Source organism: Metopolophium dirhodum, chromosome 8 (assembly GCF_019925205.1).
Source record: "Metopolophium dirhodum isolate CAU chromosome 8, ASM1992520v1, whole genome shotgun sequence".
In the NCBI taxonomy this organism is placed as follows: Eukaryota; Metazoa; Arthropoda; class Insecta; order Hemiptera; family Aphididae; genus Metopolophium; species Metopolophium dirhodum.
Window position 1 is genome coordinate 3,214,191 of NC_083567.1, and position 18,374 is coordinate 3,232,564.

General features: G+C 27.8%; 1 protein-coding gene across 3 annotated transcripts; it reads left to right on the plus strand.

The window, feature by feature from the left end:
* The first annotated feature begins 9,268 nt into the window (after positions 1–9,268).
* Positions 9,269–18,028, plus strand: LOC132950397 (U2 snRNP-associated SURP motif-containing protein-like). 3 transcript variants are annotated; one of them, XM_061021833.1, is made up of 20 exons: positions 9,269–9,712; positions 10,614–10,824; positions 10,943–11,059; positions 11,149–11,242; positions 11,305–11,491; positions 11,594–11,673; positions 11,732–11,826; positions 11,895–12,060; positions 12,119–12,285; positions 13,488–13,547; positions 13,829–13,872; positions 14,064–14,168; positions 14,290–14,680; positions 14,755–14,834; positions 14,893–15,085; positions 15,143–15,359; positions 16,017–16,239; positions 16,875–17,043; positions 17,423–17,580; positions 17,646–18,028. In XM_061021833.1, the coding sequence occupies exons 3-20, from the start codon at positions 10,985–10,987 to the stop codon at positions 17,881–17,883; spliced, it is 2,742 nt and encodes a 913-aa protein (XP_060877816.1). In that variant the 5' UTR covers positions 9,269–9,712; positions 10,614–10,824; positions 10,943–10,984; the 3' UTR covers positions 17,884–18,028. The 3 variants fall into 3 exon arrangements, with proteins under 3 accessions (XP_060877816.1, XP_060877814.1, XP_060877815.1); XM_061021831.1 differs by lacking the exon at positions 10,614–10,824; XM_061021832.1 differs by lacking the exon at positions 10,614–10,824 and having other exon boundaries at positions 11,594–11,670.
* Positions 18,029–18,374: the final 346 nt, after the last annotated feature.

Sequence of the window (18,374 nt, forward strand, 5' to 3'; positions counted from 1 at the left end):
TAACAAATATTTTAACAAGTATCAATACTGGCAACAAAATAAATGTTGGATATACCCTGGTATAGGTAGTAGGTACCTATTATATTCATTGCTCGTTAAATATATTGTTTTGACTTTTGACGTAATAATGAATTATGAGTAGTTACCTAATATAGTTATAGCTAGTTTAAAATTAATTACTCGTTTTGATAAATAAATATTATAGTTCGGTACTTACTAATAAATGAGAAGGCCGAAGGGTGGGTACATATTTATGTATAATGCAATATTGTCGATTACCAACTAAAATGTCTCAATTGGTAAATCAATTTATTAAGGTATACCGTGTAACTATATAATAATTTTATATAACGACATTGAAATTATTCAATCAAAGGTCAGGTTTAATCAAATGTTTTATTTTTAATTGCAAATTAAAATATAATTATGTTTTAATAAATTGATCTTCATTGAATAATAATATATACAACATATTTATATACCCAGTAATTGATTTATAATGATAATAATTTCTACACATTATTATCTACTAATTTGGTATATATATATATATAAATTATAAATATTTCATATATTTCATTTTAGATTGTCTTTTAAGCGTAGGTATTCATATTTTACAATAATAAATTGTTAATATAATGTATTAAATGTAATTTTTTAGTTTTATCTGTATAGTTTTTTTATGATATTATATATAGGACATAGGTATATCTATTTAATAAAATATGTGATAATTTATTAAAAATTTAACTTTGATAATCGAATTACGAGTATAGCAAATTATTATTTTTATGACAAATATAATATTATAATATTAAGCATATTATTTTCTAAGAAAATAAAAGAGAAATAGAAATATGCTTAGATCTCCTAAAATACAATATAAATCTAATAATAGAACAAACTCGAGCTCTAGATCAAAAATAAATAATAATTCTAAATCTAATAAAATAACAAGTATGCATACCAAAACCTCTATATAAGTAGTAAAAAAATATAGAAGCAGCAATTACTTAATGCAATATACAATTTAATACCAGAATGTGTCCAAAAAGGGTATTTTTTAATTTGGTACAAATGTTTGGTGGAAAATTCAAGTTACTGAGTATGATATCGACGAAAATTTTGTTTACAATTAGGTACGCCGCATTCCAGCATTAACATTTTTACCACCAAATGAAATATTTCCAACATTTAATTAAATAATAAAGTATAATATAATAGGTATACCAATCAATATATATATATTTTGTTTATTTATCTAATTAAAATACATTACAATCTGTTTACATGAATAAAAATATGTTTTCAATGAGATGGTTTATTTATTTGGTTTGTTAATATTTTGAGTAGAAATTTTTATAGTATTTTAGCAAGCTCGTTTAAAGTTTGAATTTTTAGATCGTTATATGGTTGGGGGCATTTGTTATTTACCATGGAGCCCTGGTGATAAATCTTAGGGTTATTTCTAGAAGGCTTGAATATAGTTGAACATTTTTTTAGTTTTTTACGATTTAAGTATGAGACAATTTTATTTTTTTTTTTGTAAAAAAACTTAAGAATTGAATACAAGCTGGTTCCTCGTAAGTTGTTCTAGCCACATTTTAAAATATCGAATATACATAAATACAATTTATTTTAACAGAGTTTAAAGTTCAAATGCTTACAAAATTCACCAAAATTACGAAAATCTGCAAATTATTTTGAGTTTTAAAATTCATTAAATTTTAAATATAAAAACTTAAGACTTGAAAATTGTATAAGTAGGTACACAATTCCTCATTAAATATTAGACATTTAAAAAAAAATGTAGAATGTAATGTCACGAAATCGAAACAATACTCAACAGAAAATGGACATAATTATTGTATAAAGCCTACGATGACACACTTTTTCAGTGACTATATTATAACGCCTTATATTATATTATAATATGTCATAAAAGGATTTTTCGAAAAAACTATATCTGGGAAGGCTTTAAAATATTAAAATATATATTTGTATAACATCGTACAGGTGCCAGTAAATTCACGTCAAATAACTTCCCACGTCGATTAAAAAAACACTGGTGTCAAGATCTTCTGAATCCCGACATGCACTAATTAAAAAAAAATAAAACTCTCTACCCCAAGTTAGAGGGTATCCACACTGGTGGGCCTCCCTCCTCATGCCATTTAATTTTATGTACTTATATTAGCTATCAAATTTACTTATTGTATTGTATTTAAATATAACAGATTGTAAATACTCTATTTTTATCTAATAAAAAAAAACATCGTACAGATAATATTCTTATTATAGCATAATAATAACTATTCATAATCTAATATATTATTATCTGCAGTAAATGTTAAATCGTCGTTCGCGGGAACAAACCTCCTATGAGAAAAAAGTGTAGTTTTCAGGAAACACAAAAAACGTTTTAAATAAAAAAAATCACATAGGAGTTATTAGGAGAATATTTTGACGGTGGAGATATTAACACATAAGAGTTATTTCATAACGATTTATAACGATTTATTGTAAGTATACTACATTGGAGAATTTATTTATTATTTTTCATTAATTCTACGATGTCTGCAGATCATTGGAGATTTTACCAATAAATAGCTAATTTTTTCCCGAATCCAGGGATACCAAAACCTCAAAACCATAAATTTGGCACATACGAGGTTTGTTCCAGTGAAATATTGTATCGAAATGAAATAAGATATAATATAGAACAGTTACAGGAAAGCATAACAGGTGCCTGCCCATATTTACATTATTTTATATTATAATATAACGACAAAACGGTAAAAAATACTACCTACCAGTTAGTTTATAAAAAACTGGGTACTTACATATTTCAAACATTTAACCAACATAATTGTATTATTATATATCGTATACCAGGACGAAAATAGTCGCTACCGATTTCGTACAGGTCTCGTACAATATAATACAATATGTGCGTGTGTGTATATATAGTCGCGGATACGCACCGCGGCGGCGGCCTAGATTCGAGCGTGAGACGTGACGTTACCGACCGTTGCAATTGCATCATCCCATTCATAAACGTATCGATCGACAAGAGCGTATGATGACATCTTGCCGACGATGGCGGCAGCGCGGCAAGCCCAAAAAAAGTTTTCCCCCGACAAAACGGTTTTTTATTTCGTGTTCTCGAAGAACAATTTACCTACTAGGTATAATAATAAATAATAATTAATGGTAATCGACTTCCGGTCGGTCAATATTGACCCGTTACTATAATATATAAATATATCATATAGGTACTCTGTATTATAGTAATATTATATTATATGGTTAAGCAATAATAATAACAATAATCATTAGCCAAGACTTTGTACAGATGAAATTGATTGTAAAATGTACGGTATAAGAACGTATATTACGATAAGATTGCAACAAATCACAGGTGCACATTTTTTTTTTATTCATATTATATTATAATTCAAGATTATGATTTATATTATTATATTTGTTATTTAAATATTATTGATTTATTATTACCTACTTATATTATATTGTTTTTTATTATTAACCGACATTTGACCGATAGGTAACTGCTATATATGGATCAACGGTAGGTATAACAAAAATTGAAGAAACCTATAAGTACTTATAATATATATTTTTATATTTAAATATTGAATAGATATTTTGAGCTGGAATAAAATTATTACTATAACAGAGAGAAATAAAGTGATGCGATAATAAAATAGTTCGACTATTATGGTCAAAGTGACAAAAAAGTAAAAACAAATAATAGGTAATTGAATATCTTAATATACCTAGCCTCAATGTCAGCAGTCAAGAACATTAGACATTTGGTATACCTATGTAAATATCATTAGAAACTAGAAAGTATACAAATTATTAAAAGGTCTTATAATATAGTGTATACCTATTACATATAATAGGTATACTTACCTAAATAATATTTAAAATATACAATAATACAATACAGACATATAGGTGCCAGGTTTTAAAAAATATAACGGATGCCCATCTAAATAATTTATTATCTCATATACTATCAGTGTCAGACGCTTTTTGGGGCCTGTCGCTGAAGGTGAATATATATGACATTAAAAGCATTCCACAAAATTTCAAAAATGGTTCGAGACTCCGCAAGTATTTATAATTCCATAGTTGAATTTATCATTTTAACTTAAATGGAATAAAATATTAAAATGTCATATGAATAATTACCATGGATCTGTATTTTAACTATTGGTCCTATTTGGATTATATTTTAACTAGTAATTATATCCATTGCCATTAGGTACGGTAATTTTATATAAAAAAAAAACTAATGAGCATTTTCTAATATGTTGTGAATACCTATTATATTTTAAACATAAAAGTACTACGAGGTATCTTGTCTTTTCTTATTCTCATAATTATAGTGTATTAGCGTAAATATTCAATTTACTATTTTTTCATTCTTAATTTTTGGGCGGTATACTGTGCTAATGGATGATTTTATTCCAGTAATGTAACAAATATATAAATACGCCACTCAACCACGACTGTCTAATAGTGTCTATAGAATATATAACAATTAATATTATTATTAATTGTTATTGTAGCTAATATCAATACATCGATAAAAAAAATGATTGGTATGTTGATTTGAATTGTTTTAGAGGTGTATATTGTTACAGTTTGACTATTTTTTTTAATTAAAAAAATATATTAGGTACGTGAAAATAAATAGGAACTTAAATACTAAAGTCTTACCATACGTGTTCCTTGTGCTGCTGACCACTAAATACCAAAACGAAATTAGCACAATTATTTCTCTTCAGTTTTCAAAATTCCTAAAAAATATAAATTATATAAAACGCTTTACGACTGGATAATTAAATTACCAAAGTATATGCGTACCTGGCATCAGTGGTATCTACTATCTACCACAAATCAATTGACAAAGTCCATATAACTGTAATAAGTAAATAAATAGGTAATATAATAGCCTACGGCCAATAGGCAGATTAACCTGCTAATATTTTATAGTGTCAGCGTGTATTATATATTTATTTAACTATATATAATTAGGCAATGTATATAGAAAGTTAAAAACAGTATCTATTTATCTGTAAATTAGGAATAAAAATTAATATATATTAGGTATAATAATAGGTATATATAGTACAGACCAGGAAATTTTTAATATTAAAGCAATAAAGTATAACGAACGATTTTAATGCATTCAACATTTTATAATTTATCTCAATATTATTCTAAAAACTCGGTTTAGAGTACCTAATACAGAAAGAAACGTTGCTTCAATAGTTTAATAATAGTATGTATTGTGGCCAGTCTTGCAATGCGACTGAGAAGTGAGAGTAAGTAACGTCAGATGACTCAGATGTTACTAGTTCCCGGATGGGTAACCGCCCGGGTTCGTAGTAGTAAAAACCTTGCCACACATGCACGTGTTTGCTTACCTACCGTAATAACCGTAACAACACCTTACCATACCAACCTTACCAACCACTGTTCATAACCCCTACAACAGCTAATGGCCATAGTCGCCGGGCTTAATTAGTTTAAAAAAAATATGGAAACAAATACAATTATTATAGGTCCTAGATCTAATTATAATATCTGTATTTTCTGGTACCTAACAATTCATACTTTGAATCGACAGTATCTCTAGGTACCGAAAAAGTTACAGATAGACTGTTTGTGGTTTTAAGATATAAGATAGCAAATGTATTGGTTTAATACTACCTACTCGACATGGTTTTCATGCAAATATTAAAAAACACATGAATAATTATTTTGTTGAATTGAATTTTAATTTTAAATCAAATTAATGAGTAAGTAAATATTTAAATAAATAATTAATAAGATTAAAAAAAAAGTTTTATCTGCACGCAATTAAACAACATATTCAAGTTACAAACTAACATTTACACAATAAGTAAATTAGTTACATTCTATTAAATTAAGTATACATTATGATTATATCTTATAAATTATAATACATTTCATTAGATTAAACTGGCCTATACCTATATTAAAATATAATATTGCAAAGTGGTTTTATCGGGCGATATTGCTCAGGCATTGTATTATGGTAGATACCTACCTGCCATAGAAAAGACTAAAAGAGATTAATAATAATTAGTAATAATTAATATTGTATACGATCTTAGTGTAGACTTATTTAAGACTTATTTAGACTAATTGACATGCAACATTGCAACCCGGTTGTAAATCTTTTACTCTTACACATCAGTGGCGTAACTGGATAAAAATCTAGGGGGGACAAAAAAATTAACCTCCCGTTCGGCCGTTCCTGTAGTCATAATCGCGATTTCAAGATAATAACGTGTTCACAAATCACGGATAATAATATTCACGAATAATGCGATTATTGCAATAATAACAGTAACACTGACAATACCTACGTCAACATAATATTATTCAACAAGAGAAACATAAAATAAATATAAACTTTTATAAAGTAATTTGAGGAAAAAAATATTTTAATATTATAATATTATGTTAACAGTCTTGTTAAGAATACTTTTTAAATGTGGATTATTTGGAGGGACAAAATGATACTTTTGCCCCCACAAACATGTCTGGGGGGCAAGTCCCTCCCCCGAAATTACGCCACTGCTTACCATAGTGACATAGTGGTAAGAAAATAAACGCGGGATTTATAACCAGTTGCATCAAACCGTTGTTTTTGATATGTATTGTACATCGAGTGGGAAGCGATGGAAACGAATGTGACTTACACTTTTTAATTCCTTACATTTACTTCCACTGGAACATCCCTTCACTGAATACCGAGACATATTTAGTAAACTTTTACAATGTATTACGTGTATTATAAAATAGTACTTTTATTCCATAAAATATACTACTACTACAATTAAAAAAGCTTGTTATCGCTAATTTGTTATTGTAATATAGGTACAGAATTAATATTCATGAGATTTTTTAAGCCTGTATATTTTTATTTCTATATCAGTTTAACATAATATAGTAAAATATACTATATACCAGGATAGGTGCCCGACGCCCGCTAGGACTGAATTTAGTTCAATGCTTGGACTTGACGTGCCGACGCACATAAGCACAGCGCCCTCTGGTTGTTCGCTTCAAATCTCAATTGATTTCGGGTATAGACGACTAATACACGAAGTGCTACACCATCGTATACCCAGTCACTTTAGCGTCACAGCCGACATATTATATAATTTCAAAATATTTCTATTTTAAAATGATAATATAAGTATTTGGTGAAAATGTCAAGTAGGTATATCAACGGTTATTCGTTTTTGAATTACAACGAAATATCAAAAATCGATTGTGGAGAAATAGTTAATTTAAGGGAGAATAATGTCAATAATGTCAAAAAAATTTGAAAAAACTTTAAATGCTTTTAAACTATTATGCGTAAAAATTATATTTTTAAACGTTTATAAAAAAATATCGTGATTATATGTATTATCGACATTTTTAAAATTTTATATAATGAATAACATATGAGCAACTTTGTATCAAATTTTCCAACTTTTTTATCAACTGAAAATATTGACATATGAATATATAATGTAAAGGAAAATACATAATATAACAATTGTTATTATACCTTTTATATTTATATGTTTAATAAATAGTAAAAAAGCATAAACAAAATTAGCGATACTTTTCAAGTAGGTATTAACGGTTATTTGTTTTTGACTTCCCTACACCAAAAAACCAATATTGATTTTGTCGTAAGCTGGTAATCAAATTTTTTTTCCTGATTATTATTTAGAAAATGACTAGGAATTTTCAATATTTACCTCTCAAAGTCTGCTCAGAAGATATTATTTATGATGTTCTGATCATGGTTGAAATATACAAGGTTATTGCATATATACCCCTTGTCAATCAAATATTTGATGAGAAAAATAAAAATGGAAGCGTAAAGGGAGCCAATAATAATCAAGTATATATGCGTGGGATTTAGAATTTGTTAGCTATTGTCAGCGTATTTTTTGATGATAAGAAAAATTTATATCTGTGATATACCTTTACACAACCATTTTGTTTCTGATGATAAAAATCCGATTCGATATGCATTATGCAATAACCTGTATATTTCTGATACAAAAAACGGTATAGTTTTTGTTTTAAACTGTTTTTTTCTTTTCAAAACGATGTTTTAAACAAGTTGTGTAAGTCTTAAACAGTATATTTAAAACTGTATGAAACAGCTTAAGACTCAAACAATTTGTTTTGTTTAAAACATCGTTTAGAACAGACAAAAAAAAACAATTAAAAAAAACACAATATTCACTTGGATTTTACACTGTTTTAAATAGTATATTGTGTGGCGAGGGCGGGAAGTGAGCTATAATTTCAGTCGCGGGCCGCATTTCACCAAATACTGAAATTGCCTTCCCGCACGAGCCACACATACTATTTTTTGTCACGCCTCTGCATTCAACAACCAGACTATAACTATATACGACAACAATATATTTCATGAAAGAAACGATTTGATTTTATTGATTTTAAGCGTTAAGCGTGGATGAAGTTATAATATGATTATGAGATGTAACCAAAAGTTTATAATTTGTAAGGAACCGACGACCGTGGTATAAATTTCAGTGACTGTTTGTGCAGGGTATACGCGTATCCAGCCGTTCTCCTGCTTTGGAAACGCCTTTCTCTTAAAATTTGCCTGTCCCGTGTCTTGCCAATTTTCAAGTTGATTAGGTACCCAATAAATTACCTAATAAAAAAATGTTTAGGTTATATAATTGTAATATGTAGTATTAAATAAAGGTCATGTACCTATTATTATCTAACACATTAATTGACATTATTACTTCAATAAAATATAAATAAAAATTATCTAAAAGGTTAATAAATCAACCATATAATTCTAATTGTGGTTATGGTAAAATGTGCGAGAATTTTTTTTCTTTATTCAAAATTTACAAATTAAACAACTTATAAACACAAACTTATTATTGACCTATCATTATTAAATGACGTATAATAATTTATTATAATATATTTTACGAAGCATAAAAAAGGCGGGAAATTAAGCTCCTGTACTATTATAACCTGTTAATGTAGTCATAGATTAAACACACATAGATAGCCAACGGCTATGTAGAATTTGGAAACCATGTTGTTGGTGACAATAGATGGCGCTGCTATAGACGTTTTCTGCATACTATCATAGCATGATTGTACCACAGATCATATGAAAATTTTCATATAATCTGTGATTGTACCAGAGTACCGGGACTCAACCGAACCATGTTTTTTACCCGGTAGATAATATTATATTCTTGTATTAAATTATCTACTATGCAAATTCTACGCAGCCGTTGGCTATCTTTGTATGTTTAATCTATGATGTGGTACCGATTTATTAATTTCGGTGTTGTATTCATTTTATTTTCCGGCAGTCCTTATCTCACCGGCCATGGTCGGGCGGGCGCATGACGAAGTAACAACTAACAAGGTACAATCACAACAATCTGAATTTCGTTCAGCCGACGCAGAATAGGGCGGGAGTCATCCTCGTCGTTAGTTATTTCGTCATGGTCGGCCGCTAAGATCTGTTAGATCATAATATTATACTATAAAGAACAACTGTCCAATGTCTGGCGTGTAGACACGGTGATTTAAATAATTTAAATATTTAATCATGGCTGATTCAGGACAATTTAAAAAGGTAAGATAAAATCTGTATTCTGTAGTGAATAATGATACTAGTTTTGTTTAACCTATTTAAGATAATAAACAAGAACATTTAATTAAAATATCAATTTGACCATTAAATAAAAGTAATATACAACTCGTATACTATGATAACAAAATAAAAGTTTAAAAAAAATAACAATTCACAGTTATTTGCATTTATAATTTTTTCAACAAATTAGGTGGTACACATTTTTTGTACATAGTCTATTATTGTTTAAATTTTTTTCTACTATGTGTATAATATAGTTGTTACTAAAATCTTTCCCAGATTTTGAATTAAGCATACTGAGAGCAAATAACCAACATTTTCTATCTTATCTTATATTATGAAGTTACTAGACTCATAAACTATCTTGAGAAAAGTTATTCTCAATTGAAGGCCTAATAATTCATTTCAATTATGTCTAATACAAATAACTCTCATAGCCTTAAAAACAATTAGGGTACCTGGATACATCACAAGCAAAGCAAAATATTCTATATTAAACTAACGCGTACCTAGATCATAGATATTGCGATTAATAATGTACAAGACTTCATTTGTATACAATTAAAAAATGTTATTATTGAATATTAGGTCTAAAATTATTAGATAAATAATTATACCTAAAATTACAAATTGAAGAAATGCAAAATATAATTTGATAATGCATTTTAAGAAATATAGGTATATTAATTATTAAGTGATGTAGACGGTATAAAATGTGTGAATACTCTGTCCACATTTTAAAATGTTCAGTATTATATAAAATCAATCTGATATTTTTTTTTATCTATTTATCTATTTATACTAGATGGCAATTGATGAAGTATACAATTTATAATAAAAGTATTGAAATGTTAATGAAACATTTGTTCATGTACAATTTTAGTTTAAAGCTGGGAACAAGTTAGATAATATATTTTGGCTATCATAAGTAATAACAATTTTTTTTTCGAGTTAATCGAGGGACGGGGGAGGAATCGCGTTAGCATTACTTCTGCTCTGGCCCCCATCGTTAACTGACATGAAAATGTAGTTAAACATAAACGGCATCAGGTCTAATCCCCCGCGACCTGGCAGACTTTCCTCAGCGAACGCTGGTAAGTATATGTCTGCCAGGGAAGTAATAACAATTTTATAAAATATCCAATAAATTAATTCCTATTCTGCTTCCCAATTAACTTAAAAAAATATATAGACTTCTATATTTTTGTATAGTACATAGCAGAACAAAAGCTCAAAGCATTTTCTATAGGAGCAATGGGAAAAACTCAACCATCAAAAAAAGAATTAAATGAACAAAAAAAAAAGGAAGAAGAATATGCTGCTGCTCAAGTAATTAATACCTAATTCAATGATAATATTTAGATACTTGAATTTTCAGTTAAAAAAAGGGATAATTTTAGTATAATTTAATGTTGTAGGTCTTTGAAGAGTTTGTAGAAACTTTTCAAAATGAAGGAAAAAAAACTAGTAAAGTTTGGGTTAAAGCTGGTACATATGATGCTGGAAAGAGACGTAAGATTTAATACATATTGAACTTTAGCTGACAGATACTAATTACTTTTATCACATATTAGAGGAGGATACTCGAGAAAAAGGTAAATTATACAAGCCTCAAGCCAGGGGAAATACTGACTCAGATAAAGCGGATGATCTTTCTCGTTTTATGGGTGAACGTAAAAGTGATAGAATGCTTACGAAGAAAAAAAAAGAAGGTGAAAAGAAAAAAAGTAATCTAGAATTATTCAAAGAAGAACTAAAAATGTAACTATAAAACACATCATTATTATATTTTTGTATTCATATTCTGAATAACCATATACATTTTTAACAAACAATTAATTCTTTTTTTTTGGGAATTATTAGCATTCAGGAAGAAAGAGAAGAAAGACATAAATTCAAAGGAGTTCTACAAAAAACAATTGAAGATCCTGAAATTAAGAGTAGTACATAATATATCTAAATATGTTAAGGATTAAATAATATTTAAAAATATATGTTTAGATTTAATTATGGTTGAACCTGATGAAATTAAAGGTTCATTTGATTCAGGCGATCCAAATACTACAAATCTATACTTAGGAAACCTTAACCCTAAAGTAATGTATATAATATATTTAATTATAAATCTAACTAAATGTTATTATTATATATTTATTATTTATAGATTACTGAAGCTCAGTTAAAGGAAGTTTTTGGAAAATATGGTCCTTTGGCAAGTATTAAAATAATGTGGCCTAGGTCTGATGAAGAAAAGGCAAGAGGGCGTAACTGTGGTTTTGTAGCTTATATGAGTCGTAAAGATGGGGAAAGAGCATTAATGAATTTAAATGGTATGAGGTTATTTTTAATTATTATACATATTTATTATAAATATTTTACAATTTTCAGGAAAAGATGTTATGTCGTATGAGATGAAAATGGGTTGGGGTAAAAGTGTACCCATACCACCTCACCCTATTTTTATTCCGCCAGCTTTATTAGCTACAACATTGCCTCCTCCTCTTTCTGGGTTACCTTTCAATGCTCAGCCTATTTTGTCACAAAAAGAAAAAAAGGTAACATTAGCGTTTTGTAAATTAAATATCTATATTAAATGTTAAACTGAATTAAAAATTGGATGAATATTTTTATTTCAAATTTAAAAAAAATGTATTTATAGCACTGAATACAATAAACAAAACTGCTTATTAAACTAAAAACTTTTTTATTTGCAATAAGGAATTATTATTAGGTGTTTAATATTAGGTGTTATATTAAGTGTTGATATTTTAAAAAATATCCTCATACTAGGTGAATCACTAAGTATGCTTACCTCCATTTTTTCCTTTAATAATTAATTAATTCCAATTTTAAATTTGGAATCTATAAATATACTCTTAAGACCTTATTTTAAAATTCTTGTGATTTTTTACACTACTTAAGGTGTGTCATGTAACGATACAAATTTCTGTTTTTCAAATGAGAACCAATTTTTCACTGTTGAGATTATTTTTTTGAAAATGTACCTACCTAATTCGAAGTAAAAATAACTAAGAATAAAAATGGTTTTACATATTATAAAAATAGATTTTATATTGGATCTAGCATTAATACTCGGGTCTCGGACCATATTTACAAATTATAAATATTGATAGATTATTAATTACTTAAACGTTAAAAATTCAAATCACCATAGCCCCATATCATCCAAAATCCAAACCCATCTCACCATGGACCTATTATTCTAAAGACACAAAGTTAAATAATTCAAAAACTAATCGTTTTGAATTTTGATTTTGATATGTCAAAATTTTTCGAAGTAAATAATATATATTTAATAAAAACAAATAATTTATAGTAGAAAGAAGGCAGGTTTCATTTACAAAACAGACGTTTGTATCACCATAGGACATATCTTAAGTTGTACAAAAAATGTTGTGAATTTTAAAATATAATCTTAAAGTATATTTAAAATTTCCAAAAACCATATTTTGAATAACTGTTATTGAAGAAAAAACATGTAAGCATGCTTGGTGAATTAATTTGTATATGTATTGTAAAGTTGTAATCAGGCCCAGCTCGAAGGGTAGGCGATATAGGCCCATACCTAGGGTAGCACTTTAAGAGGGTGGCATTTTCAAAATACTGATAATATTATATTGTTAGGGTCGGAAAAATTTAATTTTGCTTAGTTCACTATTTTTACTTGAGCCAACCCTGATTGTAATTAAAATAAAACACTAAAAATTAAAAAGTATTCTTAACTTTTTTACTGTAGAATCATGGACGTCCACGACAAGATGCAGGATATTTTGATAGAGGCCAACCAGTTGAAAAGGTATTTTACTTTTTAAAAGATTTTATTATTTTTCTTATATAACTTACTCGATCCCACTTTCTTAAATACGGTCCAAATATGCAACATTGCAGCTGGCAGGCAAAAATTAATTAATATGTAATGTTGTTGGATTGAGATATTGTGATTAAAATGTACTATTATTGAAAATAGATAACAATTAATATATAAATAAAACATGTATTTATTAAATAATTTATTTTAATTTACCTAAATAATACATCAACAACTTTGTTTTAAACCAATTTGCTTTTTTCTGACAGATTTTACCGCAGACTATCATTAAAGTGGTTATACCCACAGAAAGGTAACATTTTCATTTCTCTGATGTAAATTAATTAATAATCTTAAGGTATAAGAAAGATTTACAAATTATCTGAAGATTATCCCAATGTTATCAATGTCCAGACTGACATCAGCAAAGTGAAAGACTAAAAAAGAAAAAATATATAAACAACATTTATTTATTTTATTAATATTTAAAAAAAAATTTTTCAGAAATTTGCTTATGCTCATACATCACATGATTGAATTTGTAATACGGGAAGGACCATTATTTGAAGCTATGATAATGAATAAAGAATTGAATAATCCAATGTTTCAGTGAGTATTTTAATTTGATTATTTTTATTATGAAAATAATTTTATATATTTTTTTTATTTTATTTTATTTTTTTTTTATATATATATATTACTTAATACTGCTTTATTTTATTGTTATCAGATTTTTGTTTGACAATTGTTCACCAACTCATATATACTACAGATGGAAGCTATTTTCTATATTACAAGGTGATTCTACTAAAGATTGGCGCATTGATGAGTTTCGCATGTTTATGAATGGATCAATTTGGAGACCACCACCAATGAATCCATATACTGTTGGCATGCCAGAAGAACTCATTCCTGAGGAAGATTTGATAACAAGGACTAAGGGGACTTTAAGCGTATCTCAAAGGGAGCGATTTGAAGATCTCATTAGAAATATAACTCCCGAGCGATTAAAAGTAGCTGAAGTCATGGTATTTTGTGTAGAACATAGTGATGCTGTAGAAGAAATATGTGATTGCATTCAAGAATCATTATCTAATGCTACAACTGCATTACATAAAAAAGTAAAAATATTAAATTATTAAGTTATAATATCATATAAAGTATATTATTTAAATAAATATTCTTTTTAATTTAGATTGCACGGCTTTATTTGATATCAGATGTTCTACATAATTGTAGTTTAAAGGTTATAAATGCAACACAATTTAGAAGAGGGTAAAGTTTTTTTTTTTTCATATATTTTAAAGTATAAATTACATTACTTTTACAATAGATTTGAAACAAGATTGATTCCTATAATGGAAGAAGCACTTAAGACTTATAAGAGTTTAGATTCTCAAAGTCAAGCCAATGGTTTTAAACATCGTATAATGCAGATTTTCCGTGCTTGGGAAGACTGGGATATTTATCCAAAAGAATTCTTGTTTAGATGCCAAAATACTTTTCTTGGGCTTTCAATAAATTATGCAAGTCTTTATATATGTTAGTTGTGACCATAATATATTATTATTTCAAATTTCTAGATACCTCAAGAACTAACTGATTCTCGTGAAGAATTGCAATATAATACTAATTCAAAATCTATTGATGAGTCTGAAAATATAGATGGGGCACCTTTATCAGATCCTGAAAATCTAGATAATGAGGATTTAGATGGTATACCTTTAGACGGTGCTACATTGTTAAAACACGCATATGATGACACACCTACGAGGGATACAGACATTGATGGTATACCATGTAAGTTGTCTATTAGATTTAACATAAATATAGCTGTAAGTAATACAATAGACGCATGGTTACAAATAAGCATGTAACATTTTATTTGATTAAATGGTCAAATGTCAAAACTATTTATATATATATAACTTTTAGATATATTTTCTGTATGTACACCGTTCTCAGTTTTTTGTCAAACTAAATCACTTTAAACTATATGCAAGTTTGGTCAATGATTACAACATTAAAAAATCAAATTTTAAATAAATGTAACGATGAGCAAAATTTAATATTTATATAACAAATGCAAGGATCTAACAAAAAATTAATGATTTTTTCGTTAATAAACCAGAGATAGACATCAAGGAAGATTTTGAAAATAAACGCATTTCAAAGATAATATTTAAAGCAGTGCTCGAATTGGGGGGAGGGGGTGTGCAGGGGACAGAGCTCCCCTACTGTTTTTATTTTTTTTTTGCGTACCCCTACTATTTTTTGTATGGTCTGTGTTGAATAATAGCGCCCTTGGATTGCAGTTTTTAAAATTGTTAGATTGAGCTCCTCTACCCAATTTGAGCACTGATTTAATGTCATATTTTACTAACTGTTAGGTTTTTCATTATTATATTTGGTTAATTACAAAATATTTTATAAACAAAAAATATCAATTTTGTATAGTATTAGATGATGATATTGGAGGTGTGCCATTAACAGAAGTGGCAGTAGGAAAAAATATCAAAGCAGCTGCATTTGTTCCATCTAAATGGGAAACTGTAGACCCTCACGAAGCTGAAGAACAAGCAATGACCACTAGTAAATGGGAGATGTTGGAAAGAGAAAATAAAAGTCATAATAGTGAGTCTGCCAATCAAGATTTGCCAGATGACTTAAATGAAACAAGGTATTTTAAAATAATTAGTACCTATTATAGATTATTGTGATCAGAGATTGTTAACTGTACACTCCACTTACATAACATAGGTCCATTATATTTTTGTTGGGTTACAAACAATTATAACATTTTTTTGTTTAAAACAATTTTGTTATAAATATAGTTACATTAATTATAACAGAAATTATGTACATATATTTTATGTGTGATATTATATATTATGCTTTTATAATATAGTTATACAAATATTAAAAATTAGCCCACCTTCTTATTAAAATTAGTAATAAATCAATTTTTTTATTAACATACAGCTGTATGTATATATATATATATATAAATAATATACAATAAACTGTATACTAAAACATTGATTATTCAATTATATTTAATCCCAACTTGGTACCCAATTGAAGAGAAAGCAAAAAAAAAAACTACCTCAACTTTAATAATATATGAGTTGCAAAAATCTCATATTTATAAAAAATGGATGTGAATTTTCACATCTATGAAAAATGTGGAAACATTTAGTACTAAAATTATTGTATATTTTTTTGTTTTTAATTCTTTGGTGCACAGTCAAATCTTAACCTGTTTTTTGGAGGTATATCAAAGAATTGTATGTATTTTTTATATTTTACTTTTAGAGAAAATGCTGATGATCGAAGAGCTAAATTAAGAGAAGTAGAAGTAAAAGTTATGCTATATCAAGATGAATTAGAATCTGGCAAAAGAGTATTAAAAGGTGGATGGAATATATATCAACAAGTGGAACATTATAGACGCAAGCTACTTAAAAAAGTACAAAAGTCTCCGGTAAGTTTATCAATTTCTGGTAATTTGTTTTATTTTAACAGTATATTAGTATAAATGGATGTTTTCTGGTCTGATAGAGTAACTGATTAACCATTTTAGTTAGTATATTTTTATAATTTACTTCTTACATATTTTATATTTGTGGTAATTAAGTCATGCAATGGTACGAGCTTACTATGGGCTGTTTGACCCGCATGAAACGCTGTAGCTATATGGTATAATCTGACATAACTATTTTACTTGTATTTTTGCAAAAAAACTGTAAAAATGTATATTATTTATATCATATTTTACCTTGAAAATGTTGAATGGAATAAGTCCCAGTCCCAATATATATCATTTTAATGTTAGGATAACTAGAATGATGTTTTTTTTTTAGGAAAAGGAATTGAAATTGGAAAATGAAAAAAAAAATAAACACAAAATCAATAAAAGATTAAGCCCTGATGAAGACTATTGTGATGGTAAGAAAAAGAAACGATCTAGGAGTCCTTCAAATAGTCCTGCCTATAGTAAATGGTCATCTCATAGCATAAGGTAAATTTTTTAACGAATTGTTTATTCTATTTTCTATACTTTAAGTATACCTTGTATTTTTCCAGAAGTGATAGTTTAAGTCCTCCTTCAAAAAAAAGACCAAATTCACCACAAAGTAATAATAAAAAAACAAAAATATCACCAATTGATTCTCCTCGTTCAAGAAGAAGGGACCGTGAACGCAATGAAAGGCTTAACTATCGACACAAAAGATCACATTCACGATCACCTCATCGGCATCATGTACGGACACCTCCAACACCATTGTCACAAACTTCACGAAAGCACAAACACAAATATTGATTAAGAATACTTATTGTGTACTGAATAATATTTGTTGTAATGTTTTTTCTATATTTATATTTATATTTATAAATAATTTTACTAATGATTCACTAATTCATAGAATTACTATTCAATTTTAAAAATAAAATAGATTTTAATAACACCGCGTAACAGATTTCATCTCCTCGGCACTTAAAACAAAAAAATACTGTTCGGGAGTTTTTCTAGACGTTGCGAAGGCTTTCAACACCGTTTGGCACCAACGATTACTGTTCAAACTCAAAAAAATATTCCCAGCCCCTTACTATCTACTCCTAAAATCGTACCTTGAAAACAGATCGTTCAAAGTCAGAATCAACGCCAAACTTTCAACCCAACATAGTGTTTTAGCAGGCGTACCTCAAGGCAGCGATATTTCCCCATTTCTATATATTTTCTACACTGCGGATATCCCAGTTAATCAGTTCACTCTCATCGGAACTTACGCAGACGACACAGCCATACTTGCC

Excerpts from the sequence above, each read along its gene's own strand:
- LOC132950397 (XM_061021831.1), top strand. The coding sequence starts at position 9,686 with ATGGCTGATTCAGGACAATTTAAAAAG. Across the intron at positions 11,060-11,148 it reads AAGAATATGCTGCTGCTCAA|GTCTTTGAAGAGTTTGTAGA; the intron begins GTAATTAATACC and ends TTAATGTTGTAG. Across the intron at positions 15,086-15,142 it reads TTGGGCTTTCAATAAATTAT|ATACCTCAAGAACTAACTGA; the intron begins GCAAGTCTTTAT and ends TCAAATTTCTAG.